General features: G+C 49.0%; 1 protein-coding gene across 2 annotated transcripts in view; it reads right to left on the bottom strand.

Annotated features, from left to right (window-relative positions):
* Positions 1-16,862, bottom strand: part of LOC311529285 (tyrosine-protein phosphatase non-receptor type substrate 1-like) — a 44,920-nt gene that overhangs the window by 16,587 nt on the left and 11,471 nt on the right. Inside the window, exons 1-2 of one of the 2 annotated variants that reach the window (XM_084645157.1) lie at positions 9,233-9,798; positions 8,985-9,075 (exon numbers count right to left, since the gene is read on the bottom strand). In XM_084645157.1, coding sequence (XP_084501283.1) covers positions 8,985-9,066 — 82 coding nt within the window. In that variant the 5' untranslated portion in view covers positions 9,067-9,075; positions 9,233-9,798. Of the gene's footprint in view, positions 1-8,984; positions 9,076-9,232; positions 9,799-16,862 lie in introns of those variants that run through there. The other variant, XM_084645158.1, reaches the window with a different exon arrangement.

Below are 16,862 nucleotides of genomic sequence, written 5' to 3'. Positions count from 1 at the left end.
GAGCATTTCACCAGTAAGGTCTGTTCTCTTTGCCTGAATCCAATACTAGTCTTTAGTGCAGCAGCTGCACACAGGTTATATCCCCACCATAAAACTGAAGACTTGGACTCAGTATTGCCCTGTGAAGAGTTCCCTTTGCATTGCTCCATTGGTACAAAAGGGTCTTACAACTGCTGTAGAGACCAGATGATTTTCTCAGATAGCAGTTGGGATTTAGGCTCTCTCACCATGGTGGCCAATATCAAAATGCTTCAGAGGATGGTGCAAGACACCCCTACTGGACAACTATGGAATTACTTGCCATAGGGAAGTTTCTCCCTAGACCCTGTTAATTAGTGGCTGGTTGATGCCCCACCACAAGAGATTTTTTTTATTGCTTATAATTTCTTATCCCCTATAATGTAACCCATTAATGTTCTCTTCATCCATATAGATTCTCAATCCTTTGACACCTGAGAAATTCTTGGCATCAATTATTTCTTGTGGCAGTGAGTTCCACAGGTTAATTGTGCATTGTGTAAAAATATCCGTTTTAAGCTTGTTGCTTTCTGGATACTGTTCCTTTCACAGGTAAGTCCTGGGTTTTGATGTGACTAAGAGCACCAGGACACTGAAATTTCCCCCAAAATAGAATGGAGCTGATACAGCATCAGCACTTTGATACTGAGACACAAGTGTGTCCAAAAGGACATTTTAAAGGTGGAAACCCCATTTCAGCAGAAGCTCAGTGGCATTTCAGAATGTGCAAACTCAGTCTAGTCTCCATTTCATCCATCCGTGAGTGGTGGCAGTCTAATAACTCTGGGCTCATACAACGTTAAATTTTACGTTGTCCCTGAGTTTCTCAGATACCCATTTACAGCAGTGTCCCTCTCTGGAGCATGTGCCTGGCATGTGAGAGAAGTTCTTTAAAGGGCAGGGAGTAGAGAGACTGGGGCATGTGTGAGCAGTGAGAAGAGAACATTAATCTCCGCTGTGCACGACTGTGAAACAAGGCATTGCACTCAACTTCTAGACTCAGATGTGCCTCCACTGAGCATTGAACTATTCCTGCACCAAAGCAGCCGAGCATTCACAGACATTTGAATGTGCGAATGTGAGTGAGCCGTACTTGTACCAAGGGTCAGAGCGCCAGGTTTAAGCTGCGTGTTTGAGAATTCTCTCCAGAAGCGACTCTGTTTGGCTCAGCACAGAACGAGTGTTCCTCAAACCAATCAGCAGAACCTGGCACAAGGCTGTGAAGAGCTGACGCAGATGAGCTATGCCTACTGGCATCTTATCTCTGAATGTAACAGATACAGATCGACCATTCCTGTAACAGAGCCCACTTAGCAGCCCAGATAAGGATCTGACCACATTGGTCATAGCTAAGACTGCACTCAGTTACTTGTGTTCAAAGGAGAAGGGAAAGTTAAACTTCTGCTCTGCACCTAGCCAGTATATCTGATTGCCTAATTTTTCTGGGTGCCTCAAGCAAGGTCTGTGCAACCCAGGAAGTAAGAGATCTAAAAGCTTTCTGCAATATCGGCTCTCGCCCCCTAACCTGCTGCTGCTTCCCGAGATTTAGAGCTCCAGCAGCTTCTCCAACCCCTCCTACACTCTCCCAGGAAATAGAACCAATTGCGTGTGACTTCTGATCATCTGACCAAACACAACAGCTCAAATTTTGTCTATAGAATCCTTGCAGCAAACCAATCAATACAAAGAGTATAAAAAGATGAAATTCGTACAACCACCACATTGGAGAAAATCACAATCATTTCGGTAAGCATGAAGAGGCCAAGCTCATCAAGTCAACTGTTTACCACAAACAATTCACTCAGCTCTGTTCCACACACAAGTCTTGTTAGCTCCGGATTTAATTTTTGTAAATTACTGCAACCAACCAATAGCCTTGAAACACAAGGGACATGATAAGGAAAAAAAAAAACCCACATCTCTCCCAGCTAATTTGCGGTTGTGTTCCTCATTTGGGTCTTTATCTTACCTTTGTCAAAGAAGACCTCCTTTCCCTATGCATCTCCATAATGGGTGACATCAGCTGAGTTTCCCCTGTTGACAGTCACTAGATTTAAGTGTCACCTGTTGGTGAGTGTATGTTACAGATCCCTCTCTCTGGCCTATCCACAGAGGATATAAATCTCTAGAGAGCATTGGCTTTTAGCTCTGGAGGTCTCTGGTTCCCATTTGTGGACCTAGCTGGTGGCCGTCACATGAGTTCTTGAGGCATGGAGATAGGTTATCCTTGGTAGATGGCTCCTTGCCATGGAATTGGCACCAGAGTCATTGTGTTGGCATTAAAGGAATTGTGCCAGGGTTGTCGTCTTGACTGCTCGTTTGCTGGACTCTGGGCTCAACTCTGGAAGTAATTTCCACCAGGCGGGCTGGGACAGAGGACTGGGGTGAATGGCTTGTACTGCCGCCTAATGCATACAAGGCTGGCTGATGGGTTTAGATACATACTCCGTTCCCAGAAGCCATGGCCACGAGTGCACAATTATTACATAGAAGTAATATTAAATATGGGCCTTGGCACACTGAGCACTAATTGCTTTGAAAATGGACCTAATTGACTAGCAGAGCTGTTCTCTTCCATGATCACTTGGAAATAACAGGAAAGCAGCTTCTGCTGCAAAAATAAGGGCTTCTATCGTGTTGCCAATATATTGGCTTCATCTTTGGTCATAGAACTGCTTCGTGAAAGAATTCTAGGACATTCTTGTCCATCTGCCCACTGCAATCCTCATTAGAACTGCCCAGTCCAGCAAGTCTCACTCAGGTACGACTCGCAATGTTTTCAGTGGGAGTTTGCCTTGGAGATCCTTCAGTCCTACCTAAGTTCCTGTACTGACACTCATCACTGTAACATCTCCACTTCCTGAGGATTGGACCCTAAAGGGAACGTGGTGGAGTGGAACTGAATGCTCGCTACTGCGGGTGCTTTATTTCTCCAACAAAAATTCACTGGGAAGATAATTTTCCTTTTGCATTATGCTCACAACAGCAATGTTTGATTAAATTACATCTACTAAAGAGGGAGCTGTTTCCAACATTAACGGTCTAAGAGCAAAACAAAATTCTGCTGTGTCTAGAGGAAGATCCCGGATAAAGTTTCCCAGTAGGAATGAACCTGTCAATATCAGTAGCCCTAGGCAGAGGGAGTGTATAGGCTAGTAGAATGCACAGTGTGTAATGGACGTGAGAGAACTCTCTTCTTCCTCCTCCCTCTCACCATCTGTCGATCTCTCTATCTGAAAGGCAAGCACTGTACCCAGAGAGGAGGAAGATGGGGGAAGTGTCTGCTCTGGAATTCTGGGGGGTCTGAGGAGCCTTAGGAACAGATATCAATGGGTCGGGATGTGGTTCAGCCAAGTTGTGTGTATTATGCAGGCTTTCAGAGGGACAGAATCTGATCTCAGTTACACCAATATAAATCTGGAGTAACTCCATGGACGTGAGTGGAATTACTTTGCATTTACACCAGTATAACTAGGAGAGGAACTTGGGCCATGAACTGTAACTGTTGGTCACTGTTGTTGAAACCCACTATCCGTAGTCTCCAGTTAGGATGGCGTTTCCCCTCCCTGGCACCCCGCATCCTCAAGCTACTCAGCATGTATAGGAAGTGGCAGAGTTTTAGAGACTTTCTTTCGTGCTCCTGGAGCTCAAGCCCATCTGTGTTTTGAAGTGAGGATCTGCAGGCAGCTCATCCGTATCATGCACTGGCTCATCCAACCCTATTCTTGCAACGTGTGCACATCCGAATGGCTGTCAGCTTCTAACTGAAGAGGAGTTTGTGGTTAATGAGCCTGTTCGTTGTTGTCGAGTCCAGTTGGTGACCCACATTCTGCCACAGGTCGGCCAGTTGCGTTGCTGCAGCTGGTGAGGTCAGCGCACCAGATGTGGCTGTTTGTTTCAGATGGAGCTGGCACTTTGAGAAGGACCATCAGTGTAACTGTGAGACAAACAGCCAACAGCCGTGATGGTGTGAAGCTGCCATCTGGCGGCTTTGGGGTCTCCTTGTCGCCTCTGTCAACATTGCCCAGCTGTACGCTCTTTGGGAATATATTTCAAATGTTGCTTTTGCCCAGCTTGTATCAGCCCTTCTCCCCCATCCTCCCAACTCAGCCACTTCTCCATAACCTATGATCTATTGGTCCGTAGATCAGACATAAGCTACTGCTGATATTAGGATTTACTGTAATGTCTCAGAAGCATCTGCAGGATGGGCACAGCATGCCAGCGTCGGACACGAGCTGCCATGCTAGCATTTCCTAGCTTCCACTAGGCGTATTTACATCGCACAGCTTACAAGTACACAACTGTCACTGGAGTCGCCATACAAAACGGGCCTACCTCTCCGCATGCCTATTGCCATAGTGGGCTAATTAATTCCTGGTACAATTCTAGCGATGTCAGCGGAGTAACTCCAGGGAGGCATCTGGCCCAGTATGAGTTCAGAAAAGGCTTGGAATGCCGAGATCCATCAGTGGTGCGAGTCCCTTCCCCCTCATCATTATGAAAAAAGAGGAAACTGAGCTGAAAAACCCTGAATAGACATGCTGACTGCAGCATACAAGCAAGAAAATGCAAAGTTTAGGCTGAAACTCCATTCCCTGCTGCAATTCAGCGTGACAAAGTTCCTCCTCTACCTTGGTGGGTCTTGCGCTTATTGGCGGATTTGCTCGCCTTGGAGCTTCACGGTAGCCTTCAGTTTGGCTGTTTTCGTGAACCCACAGTCCAGGTCGACTCCTCCTGTGTCTGACCAGGAGTTGGGAGGTTTGGGGGGAACCCGGGCCCGCCCTCTACTCTGGGTTCCAGCCCAGGGCCCTGTGGAATACAGCTGTCTAGAGTGTCTCCTGGAACAGCTGTGCGACAGCTACAACTCCCTGGGCTACTTCCCCATGGCCTCCTCCAAACACCTTCTTTATCCTCACCACAGGACCTTCCTCCTGGTGTCTGATAATGCTTGTACTCCACAGTCCGCATTCTCACTCTCAGCTCCTAGCACCTCTTGTTCCCAGCTCCTTACACGCGCACCACAAACTGAAGTGAGCTCCTTTTTAAAACCCAGGTGCCCTGATTAGCCTGCCTTAATTGATTCTAACAGCTTCTTGATTGGCTGCAGGTGTTCTAATCAGCCTGTCTTAATTGTCTCCAGAAGGTTCCTGTTTGTTCTGGAACCTTCCCTGTTACCTTACCCAGGGAAAAGGGACCTACTTAACCTGGGGCTAATATATCTGCCTTCTATTACTCTCCTTTAGCCATCTGGCCTGACCCTGTCACATCAGTTACTGGATATTTTCTCTTCCTTAAGTATTTTCCCCACAATTAAACCCCATCATCTCTCCCCGTCCCCATTGTCTCCCCAAAGCAAAACACAAGCACTGTTATAGGTGAGCTTCTGAATCCACCAGTATTTCAATGGGTTTAAAATCAGGCAAGAATTCACCCATCGCCTTCCATGAAGGCTCCTATTACACAGCACGGAAGCACTGAGTGGGAGGGTGTTCAGAAAGTTTCTTCTAATAGTCTGTGCAATACAGCTACTGACTCAGACACTGATCATGTGACACACATACTGTACAGTGGTCAAGATCATGAGTTCCTTCTGCCGCATCACACGCATGGAAAAGACATCATTTGCACAGCCAGCTTCCATAAATGAAAGACAAGTTGTTCCTCCCAAGCGAACACGCATTCGGCAACAAATCCCTTCTCAGGCACAGCATTGAACAGTGTCTTAGAAAACCCATTTTCTTAGGAAACTGGCAACTCGTGTTTTAGGACCCAACCTGCAAGGTGCTGAGCACCCTTAACGCCTTTAAAAGTTAGAATTAAGAATGAGTTAAGGAGGGTTAAGCATGTGCTGATCCCCACAGAATTGGGGACCTTAATGCTCATCTGCTGCAATCTACTTTACCATGATGTTAAATTTCAGGGATAGTGAGATGTTGTTTTTAAAAGCACTGTACGTGTGGAAATCCTCATACCGCAGGCCCAGAACTTGTACAGTATAGAATTCATAATGGTGGGGAAGTGGCGAAGGCTAGAGTGAATTACGATGCTCCAGGCCCAGCAAGGAGGCAGATTCCTGCATGGTGTCCCGCAGCACGGGCTCAGCATCATATATCCTTACCTTGATTTTTTGCTTGGCTTAGGAGAGCAGTAAGTTTGTTATTTGTGGTTTAAAATTTCTGGTTTGGTGAGTCATTAATTTTTCCCTTCTCCCCATTTTCAAGTCACTTGATGCAAGACGGGTTGGAATGGGTTAAAGTTTAATTGCAGGAGAGCTGCAGCTCTTGCCTAAATTCTTGCCCACAAAAATAGCTTTTCTTCAAAAGCAATCTAAAGTAATGCTGGAAGGAGCATAAGAGTGTTACTGAGCGAGGACTTCACATTCGTAAAGAAATATGCAGCTGGTTTGAATATTTGCAGTCAGTGTCATTGTCACTTGTAGGAATGAGACAATTTCAACTGGAGAAGGAGCCCAACAATAATTCACTAGGTACAATGCTTCAAATTCTCCCCAGTGGGGATACCCAGTTAAGGAAATTAACAGGTGCTTGCTATAAATGAGCATGGAATTTGCAACTCAGAAAAAGGAGAAGAAAGCCAGAGATCAATTTACACAGCGGTATAGGGAGCCCCAGACAGCGTCTGGGGGTTACAGGAAGGGTGTATTTCACACGGGTGACAGCAGCAGAAAGTGCGTGTAGTTCACCAGGGTAACGTCATCTGCTTCAGCGACCTCCCCTCCCCTGCCGCCTCCCCAGCACGGACAGAACCCCAGCACCATTTAGCTGAATCCCTTACACAGGGAGAACTTAGAGAAATGGGACCCAGAGCTGAATCAGCCCAGTTGTTCAGGAAAATCGGTGTCAAGGAGGTGGGGGGAAGTCATGGCTTTGATTTGGCAAAGCTCTAGTTCAAAGGCAGCTTTACCAGGGATCAGCCAGTGCCCCTTTTTTGTAGGAAAGAAATATTCTGGTTGTTTTGCCTTTTCCCTACCCCCTCAGAAATTTCTTTGTGGCAACCATCCCTGGAACCCGTCAGCCTTAGACAGCAGTGGTCACAGTCAGCATGGAAAGAACCCCACATACATTTTCACCTGAAAATTTTGCCCTTATGATTGGGACACAGAACCCCTCTTGGTAACGGACAGACTGGAGAGGTTCTCTCCCTCCCCCCCAGTCGATAGTCAGGGGCATGTTCTGGCTCATGGACTAGCATTAGAGGTGGTTGGACATTAGCAGGAGCTGGCTACTCCAACATCTTTCCTGTGAGGGCTTCCAATGAAACGCAGACCTTGACTTTGGTCACACCTGTGGCCTTATGTGAATTAGAGAAGGAAGGTTCACCAATTACTTAATCCAGGCAGAAATAAAATTACTGGCAGCATTTCAGCTGCAAGCGAAGCACCCTTGAAAGCAGCCGCCGCAGGGCTCATTTCCTGGTGGGAGAGGGAGGTTTACTGACACTGATAGAGGGAAGGGAGTGAAAAGAGGGACGTGCAAATGGCAGGAAGAATAAATAAATACTTTAGATGCACCACAATCGCCTCTTTCATCATCGATCTCAGAGCCTTTTGCAAGCCTTAAAGGAATCATCTGGCAGAGCCAAGAATGTGAGCCAGGAGCCCTGATTGGTGCTCAGATACCATGGGGCGAACACAGTATAAATCCCTAGATTAGGCTCTGTCTACACTAGCACTTTTGTCGGTAAAACTTTTGCCAGTCAGGGATGTGGAAAAAACCACACTCCTGACCGACGTAAATTTCACCAACAAAAGCGGACAGCACTATGTCAGCAGGAGAGCTGCTCCCACCAACAGAGCTACCGCCCCTTGTTGAAGGTGGTTTAATTAAGTTCTCTCCTGCCGGCATAGAGCGGCTACACAGGAGCCCTTACAGCGGCGCAGCTGTGCCACTGTACGGTCCGGAGTGTAGACATAACCTACACAGGGTCAAACGGAGCTTGGAGTCAGTGTGTGCAACTTCCCTTGTGATGCAGACTTCATGTTGGGCGTAATTTGGCCAGAAAACTGATGCACAGTCCGGGAAGTTATACTGATTTGGTGTTCGGTGATTGTGCAAAGCGAGTGAGATGTGCACATCATGCAGTGCAGAAAGGAGGTTAAGGAACAAGAAAAGCAACTACCCGGAGCGGGTAAGAAAACAGCTATTTTACACCTGTGCCCAATTTACAGCCTCCTACACAGCCTCATGAAAATTAATCTGGAATAAGATAGGGTGTGAATTTAAAACAGATCAACTATTCCTGATTAACTCCCTGTGTGGATACTCTTCTTCTGGACTAAGAGCATCCACACAGGGTGTTAATCAGGAATAACTTCCTGTGCTGACATGCCCTTAGTTGCCCTTCTATTACGCCGACTGTTTGTATGTAAATTACACCAATTCCGTGCACCGCCTGAATGGCAGATTTATGCAATTTTGACAAATTCACCATCTACCCCCATCTGCTGATGAGCTCACATCAGCCATAGGAGTTCAGACCCCTGCTGAATTCAGCCCCTGGTGCCCCTTTTTCACCAGGGCAAGGACAAGGTGTTTACCTTGTAGCAGAATCCGTGGATTAGAGGAAATCAAACAAACCACAGCCATGAGCCAAGTTACTCAGTGGGATCCTGGGGTTCCCATAACCCCTGCGGAACGAGGGGGCCAGAGCCCAGGTTCCTACCGTCCATAGACAATCCCCCGTCCCTTTAATTCACATCTCTGGCCCCCTCCCCTGCAGTGGTGCGGCGGTAGTTAAAGGTCAATACGCATCTATATTGTGCACCAGACACTCCTGGATGGAAAGGGTTTCTATAGGGGAAGGTTGAGGGGAACCAGAGACCAGGGAAAGGAAGAGATAGGGGCGGGGGGGGGGGGGGCGGCAGGATCAAGACAGGACCCAACAATGCTTGTGCCAGGAGTATCCAGCTCTGCCAGCAGCAGGTGCGAGGCAGCGTCACTTACCCGGCCGGCCCAGCAGGGCGAGGAGCAGCAGGCAGGGCAGCCAGCAGGCAGGGTAGCAGGAACGGCTGGCGACAGGCTCCATCGCGGGCGCCTGGCAGGGACAGAAAGGAGAAGAGCTGCGTGAAGAGCAGGGTCCGGGGCAGGGCAGCGGCAGAAGGAAATTACGCCGGCGCCCCAGCCCGAAGGGAGGAGGAGGAAGAAGAGGAATCGGACCGATCCCGATCCTGCCCCGGGGAGCTGCCACCCACCGGCGGCGGCCGCTTGGTGCTGCCCAGGCGGGATCCAAAATCCCCGGCGCGGTGACCCCTGCGAACCAGCCGCCTTCTTCAGTCACATGCCGCCCCGCGGCGGGGAGCAGAAAGGAGCCCGGGGTGCACCTGGCCGGCCGGCCGCAGGGGGAGCGCTCCGCCCCCGGTCGCTGCAGCGGGCAGCCGCGCGCCCTCTGCGTCCCCGGGAGAGGCAGCGCGCGGACCCGGCCGCCCGGCTCCCGCGGCTGGGCTGGCTCCGGCTCCCGCTCCCGCTCCCGCTCCAGTTCTCCGCGGCGGCGGCGGCTGCGGGCGCTCGGCCCCCCCTGCCCGTTGCCTAGCAGTCAGCACTTGATGAGACGCTGCTTCCACAATGTACCAGCGCAGAGAGCCCCCCCGCAGCTTTCAGGCCAGCCCCGATTTAAGGTAGCTTGCCCGGGCGGTGCAGCGGAACCAGCCCCAGAAGGGGCCCTGCCTGGCCCCGCACAAACTTGTTTTTCTAAGGTCATTCCTGCCTGCTTGAATCAACCATACGCTGCTGGCTTAAGGTGGGCTGGGCGAGTTCCCTGCCCTCCCCACTGGGCTCCCGGCCTCCCCAGCTCACTTCGGCTGCTGCTGGGGCGGTCCCTGCGTCGCTCATTGCCTTCGCCAATCGCTTCCCCAGCCAGGGGTGGGAGTGGAGCCAGGAGCCCGCCTTGGTCTGCACCAATCCTCTCCCAGGTGCTCCCCATGGAGCTCAGGGAAAGGCTGAGGAAGAACTGGAGGGCAGGGAAAGCAGGAAGCAGAGGGGTTGAGAGGACGGCTGCCCAGTAGTTTGAGCACTAGTCTATGACTTGGAAGACGGGGGTTCGAGTCTCTGTTCTACCACAGCCTTCCTATGTGACCAAGGGCAAGTCCCTTGTGCCTCAGTTCCCCTTCTGTGCAATCACAGAATCATAGAACTGGAAAGGACCTCCAGGTCATCTAGTCCAGTCCCCTGCACTGAAGGCAGGTCTAATTATTATCTAGACCATCCCTGACAGGTGTTTGTCCAACCTGTTCTTAAAAATCCTCAATGATGGAGATTCCACAACCTCCCTAGGCGATTTATTCCAGTGCTTAACCACCCTGATAGTTAGGAAGTTTTTCCTAACATCCAACCTAAACCGCCCTTGCTGCAATTTAAGCCCATTGCTTCTTGTCCTATCCTCAGAGGTTAAGAAGAACAATTTTTCTCCCTTCTCCTTGTGACAACCTTTTATGTACTTGAAAACTGTTATCATGTCCCCTCTCAGTCTTCTCTTCTCCAGACTAAACAAACCCAGTTTTTTTCAATCTTCCCTTATAGGTCATGTTTTCTAGACCTTGAATCATTTTTGTTGTTCTTCTCTGGACTTTCTCCAAATCTTTCCTGAAATGTGGCACCCAGAACTCGACACAATACTCCAGTTGAGGCCTAATCAGTGCGGAGTAGAGTGGAAGAATTACTTCTCGTGTCTTGCTTACCACACTGCTGCTAATACATCCCAGAATCATGTTTGGTTTTTTTATAACAGTGTTACACTGTTGACTCATATTTAGCTTGTGATTCACTATGACCCCGAGATCCCTTTCCGCAGTACTCCTTCCTAGGCAGTCATTTCCCATTTTGTATGTGTGCAACTGATTATTCCTTCCTAAGTGGAGTCCTTTGCATGTATCCTTATTGAATTTCATTCTGTTTACTTCAGACCATTTCTCCAGTTTGTCCAGATCATTTTGAATTTTAATCCTGTCCTCCAAAGCACTTGCAACCCTTCCCACCTTGGTATCATCCACAAACTTTATAAGTGTACTCTCTATGCCATTATCTAAATCATTGATGAAGATATTGAACAGAACTGGACCCAGAACCGATCCCTGCGGGACCCCAGTCATTATATCCTTCCAGCATGACTGTGAACCACCGATAACTGCTCTCTGGGAACAATTTTCCAACCAGTTTTGCACCCACCTTATAGTAGCTCCATCTAGGTTGTATTTCCCTAGTTTGTTTATGAGAAGGTCATTCGAGACAGTAGCAAAAGCCTTACTAAAGTCAAGATATACCACGTCTACGGCTTCCCCCCTATCCACAAGGCTTGTTACCCTGTCAAAGAAAACTATCAGGTTGGTTTGACAAGTCCAGGCTGACTGTTATTTATCATATTATCTTCTAGGTGTTTGCAAATTGATTGCTTACTTATTTGTTCCATTGGGGGTGACAGCCCCACCCTGCCCCGCAGGAGGGCGGTGAGGCAAAACACATTCCCAACTGTGAAGGGCTCAGAGACATTGGTAATGGGGGTAGGGTGACCAGATGTCCCGATTTTATAGGGACAGTCCTGATATTTGGGGCTTTTTCTTATATAGGCGCCTATTACCTCCCACCCCCATCCCGATTTTTCACTCCTTCTATCTGGTCTCCCTAAAGGGAAGCTCTGTGGGGCAGGGACTGTCTTGTTCCATGTCTGTACAGCACCAAGTGCAATGGGGTCCTGGCCCAGGACTGGGGCTCACAGGTGCTACCGTAATACACATTAATAATAGTAAGCACCTTAGATGGAAGGGTAGGAAGATGTGGGGGCTGGGAACAAACAGGGGAGAGAGGGGGAGAATAGAACTAGGGGAAGGGAGGAGTCTCTCTGCAACCTACTGGAGAGAGCCCCTGGGAACCCCTTGTTAAATTCTGATAGCTAACTGAAGGGAGGGGAGAGGTGGCATCCCTGCCCCCGACAGCACTGACCCCACTCTCATGCACAACCATCCATGCCAGACAAAACCCCTACTCCCCTGCCCCCCCCCCCAAAACCTGGTGTCCATCTCCCCTACAAACATGCCCCAGCCACGGTACCCACTGCCCGGCCCTCCAACTCCTCAGGAGCTAACAGGAATCCTTCCAGCAAGTGCACTTAATAGGAGTTTGGTTGCCAAGTGGTACCGACTCCCTCCCTGGTATGATGATGAGGAGAGCTTTGTTCGAGAGGGGAAATGGATGAATGGATTCCCCAGCCGAGCGCCCCGCGCGACGTGCCGTTTGTCACAGGCTGACAAGGAATGCTTTCCATCAATGGAACAAAAGCCCAGGGTGGCGAGGGAGGAAAGAGGGGAAGTGGGAGGATGAGAAGATGGAGGTGATGGGAGGGTGAAAAGTGGAGGAAGAGCAGGGCAGAGAAAGAGAATGAAGGGAGAAGGCAGAGTTTGGTTTGCCCTCTCACACTGCAGCGTATTCACGGGTACGTCTACACTGCAATAAAAACTCCGTGGTGCCAAGTTGCAGCGCCCAGGTCAGCTGACTCTGGCTCATGGGGCTTGGGGCTAAGCATAGCAGTGTAGGTGCATGGGCTGGTGCCTGGCTCTAAGACCCACCCACTTTGCGGCGTGTCCGAATGTCCACACTGCAGTTTTATAGCCCAGCCCCCAAGTCAGCTGACCCAGGCCAGTCGCAGCCATGCCACAGGTGTTTGATTGCAGCGGAGCCATATCCCAAGTGATGTGCGTGTTCCTGCAAGACACCAGACCCACTACGCCGGGGACTGCAGGCATGGCATTGCCACCCTACTGCGCTTCTCCTCACACATGGAGAGACCCTCTGTAGGACACACAGGCAAGCACAGTCTCCACTACTCATTCAGACCTTGGTTTTTCTCTTGGCACCTGTGAACAAGGGGCCAGTTGTGGCCTGGGCACTTCTATCTGGAAATGAAGTTGGTCAACTCATTTAACAATGGTCAGCTGGTAACAATTTTCATTCGCTACCAACTTGGGTCAGAACAGGTGGAATGACCTACTGTGTAAGGCTGTGGCTGCCCATCAGGCTCTGAAGGATTTCACCACTGTCCCTGAGCCTACCCTACGAGCAATATGAATGCACAGCACAAAGGTCTTAGGGAATCAAAGCAGCCTTTACAGAGTGGGCTGGGGAGTGGCAGATATTTGGGGGAGTCTTTACTGCTGTTTTAGCTTCTTATCAGAAAGAAAAATCCTTGACTGGGGCCAGATAGACCAAATATTCTTATATATGCTTGCACTGCATAAGACAGTTATCCATACACAGGAGCAGGAAGAGTGCACTAGACTTCAGTCAGAGGGTGGCTGCAGACCTTGCTCTGTGACTGCTGTCTAGAACAAGAATAATTCCAGTGTTCTGGAGAACTTTGCTGTAATTCTTCCAGCAGCCTGGCTTGCAGCCTCCTTCCGCCCCCATTAACTGTAACGCTCCACCCTTGGGAGGATGAGAGAGTGCCATAGCTATTTTCTTGATTTATATTGTGCTGTAAACAAAAGGCAAAGCTACCTCAAGTGATTTGGAAATGGAACCCCCAAGCTGGGTGCATTGTCAGCCCATCTAACTTCATGTTCTTACCACTACAACCCCTCTCTGTCCTGTAGTTTGCTACACCCACGTGTTGCATCTGGTCTTAATTTAATTTGCATGCTCTTGAAAGCAGGGAATGTGTTTTCCTGTGAGCCTGTGCTGTGCCTTGCTCAGTCAAGCCTGACACCTGATTAAGGGCTTCCGGGTACTACCCTAATGTAAATAGAATCTTTGTGGTCAATATTATTCCAGTGGAAACAGTGGGTGTCCTATGTAAAAAGAAACTTGCTACCACCATTTTTACCTCCCCTGTCTGTCTGACAAGCCTGTAAGTGAGCAGCAGGGAATGGGGTTTGTGAGCACATTGGAACAATTTTGTCCCATACTCATGCTTCATCTGGGGCTTTTTGTAAGGCAAGAGGAGCTTCATCTGGGCTTAAAACAATTCCTTGCGCAGGGGTGGGCATGCAGAATCCAAATGGAAAGCAGGGTGGGCAGGGCAGAGGGTTATTAAAATCCTATAGTTGATCCTCTTATAGAAGTATAAGACATCCCCCCCCTAGATTTCAATTCATTGGCACCCCCCCAGAACTGAATTCTGGAGCAGTTGGTGCTGGGCGGACCAAAAGGAACGGGGAAGATATATGGGTGAGATGCATACAGCTGTCTGCGGCATTTCTCCGCCCTGATGGTTATTTTTAAATGGAGCCAGAATTCCTGGAGGCCTATTTGACTTCAGCATGTCTGGGCTGTTCTCCTGCGCTGTGCTGAAGGTTCAGACAACCTGTTTTGAGGCAATTACAAAGTGGAGACAGCCCGTGTGCAAGCAGCAGCTACCGAACGGCTAGGAAGGAAAGTTACAGAGCTAAAAAAAAAAAAAAAATTACAAGGAGGAATGTGCTGAAGCAAAGCAGATGGCTGTGGCATGAGTGCTGCATGGAGCTAGGCTGGTGGTGCTCCCCTATAGAAAGCACATGGGCAGGCCAGTGGAACCAGCCGTCTGCCCCCTGCCCCTGTCCCGCCTGCCCAAGGCTGTTTGGTTTGGTGACACAAGCTCCCCATCAAAGCGAGTGGCGCTTTCTGGGGCCCGTGCACTCAGGAGGCCTTCGTGCCGTAGCAGGGGCTGAAGGTTAATAATCTGTTTGCGATGAAAGCACCATTTCCCCTGGCTGCTGAGTGCCTGCGACGGAGCGAGAGAGCTCAGAGCCTTTCAGGAGACAGAATGCCGTAATTAGTAGTTTCCTTCGGAATTCAACACCCCCCGTTAGCAGGCAGCTTGCGACGCTATTCATCAGGGGTGGGTTAGTGCTGCCAGACGCTAAACACTATTATTGGGCAGCCAGGCTCCGCTCGGCAAGTTAGTTTTCGCTTCTTAATTTAATCTGAAACTACCACTTGATCTTGGCCACTTGAGCTTGGCCATTTTAAAGGCCATCTTTCCCTTAGTTAGCCCTGCGGGCCTTTCCTGTCTGCTGCAGCAGCCATAGAACCAGGTGGCTCGGTCACCCTTTTGGTGTTAAGTTGCTCCTAAGCAATCCAGACCAGGTGCTGGGAGAACTCTGTGCATTCAGAGCTGCTCTGACAGGTTGCAATAATAAATAACTTGCTGCTTGCAGGGGTTGCTTGGCCGGCAGAACTGAAAAAGAGGAAGCGCTGGGGTTTCAGTCTTTCAGGAGAGCTTTTCAGGAATAGGTTTGCTTTCACAGCTTCAAGGGCTGGACCTAAGAGCTCCCCATGCTTTCAACACCATTCTTGGGAAAGCATTACAAGGCCAGTGATAACAGTGCTGGATATTTGAGCCCTCTAAGTCTGTGGCTGGATCAGTCACCATGTCGGCTTCAGGCCTTAGACTTTTTTTTTCAGTGACCCCCAACAAACTGACAGTCCCGATTCTCTTTCTAAGCGGTTGGTTGGCGTTTCAGTTCATCCCCTGCGCCGCAGGAGCATGAATGAAATCTGGGAAATATCTGAGATTATTTCTGGACTCAGAATGCCTCCCTATTTTATATAAAATAGCACCTACCATCCAAGGATACCAGAGTGTTTATTCATAACGCCAAAATAAAGGCACGTGCTAGTGTCACCAATTAGGAGGGGCATCGGAAAATGCAGTTCTGTCAAAATCGAAATGGTTTGCAATCACGTTGATTTTGTCTAAATTTCATTTTGTGGGGAGAGGAATTCTGGCAATGGAAAACATCCCTTTTTGACATTTTTGAAATGAACGTTTCATCCTGTTACGTATAATATAAAAGTTGAGATTGAAACAAAGTTTCACTTTTGTTGAAACAAAATATTTTAATGCAAATTTTCCTTCGGAGAATTTTGAAACTTTGGGGTTTTGTTCTAATTCAAAACGAAGCCAATTTTCAAAACCTCAGAATCCTTCACAAAATAGAATTATCATCCCTGCAGCCAGCTCTTGTGTGTGCAGCTGTCCACTACTAGAGGGAACTACATAGATGTGTACCATGGCCCCTCTACTGCTAGTTGGGACAGGAGATTTCCCTCAAGCTTAAGTAGAAAGGGCTTGTGATTTTGTACTGGAAGATCTGAGTTCTATTCCTGCAACTGCTATCCAATTCTGGGTGGCACCATACTAACAAGGGACCTCGGGGCTGTCCACAGATTCTTGACAATACTTGAGTATTTATCCAGCACTCTTACATTTCTAAGAACTGTGCCAACATCAACACAATATCCTCCAGAAGTGAGTAAGTGGCACAGCCCCTAACCTACAGATTGGGACACATGGAAAGGTGGAGGGCAGCATTTTCAAAAGTGGGCACTGATTTTGGGTGCCCAGCGTGAGACACCTCAGGTCCGATTTTTCAGGGATGCAGAGCTCCCTTCTCTGCCATCAACTTCAGTTGGAGTTGTGCCCGCTCTGTGCCATTGAAAATCCAGGCCCAAGGTGCCGCAGGCCAGGAACTCTAAAAGCCAGTGGTGAGTTTTGAAAGCTGAAGCTATTTGAAATGCCTCCTCCCCGTTCCCCTCCCCAGTGGTGCCTGGATCAGAGCAGGACTCTTGGCTTCTGAGCACCATGTCCAGGCCAGCATAACAGTGATTTTCAGCCTTTGCTCCATCATGCCCCACTTTCTCAAAGGCACGGAGTCTGGAGCCCACCTTCCCATGCACTAGAGACAATGTTAATAACCAATCCAGATGCTGGCGTCTTTATGGCTACAGCGGCCTGTGCTCCGATGCATCTCGGGGACAGGCAGCAGCAGGTTTGTAAGCAGAGAGTTTATCCAGCTGGGGACAGACTGACCCACTAGGCAACCAGACAGTGACTTGTGAATCCCTCCTGTGGAAGGG

Source organism: Lepidochelys olivacea, assembly GCF_965140295.1.
Source record: "Lepidochelys olivacea isolate rLepOli2 genome assembly, chromosome: 13".
NCBI lineage: Eukaryota > Metazoa > Chordata > Testudines > Cheloniidae > Lepidochelys > Lepidochelys olivacea.
This window is presented reverse-complemented; position numbering and strand designations above follow the sequence as displayed.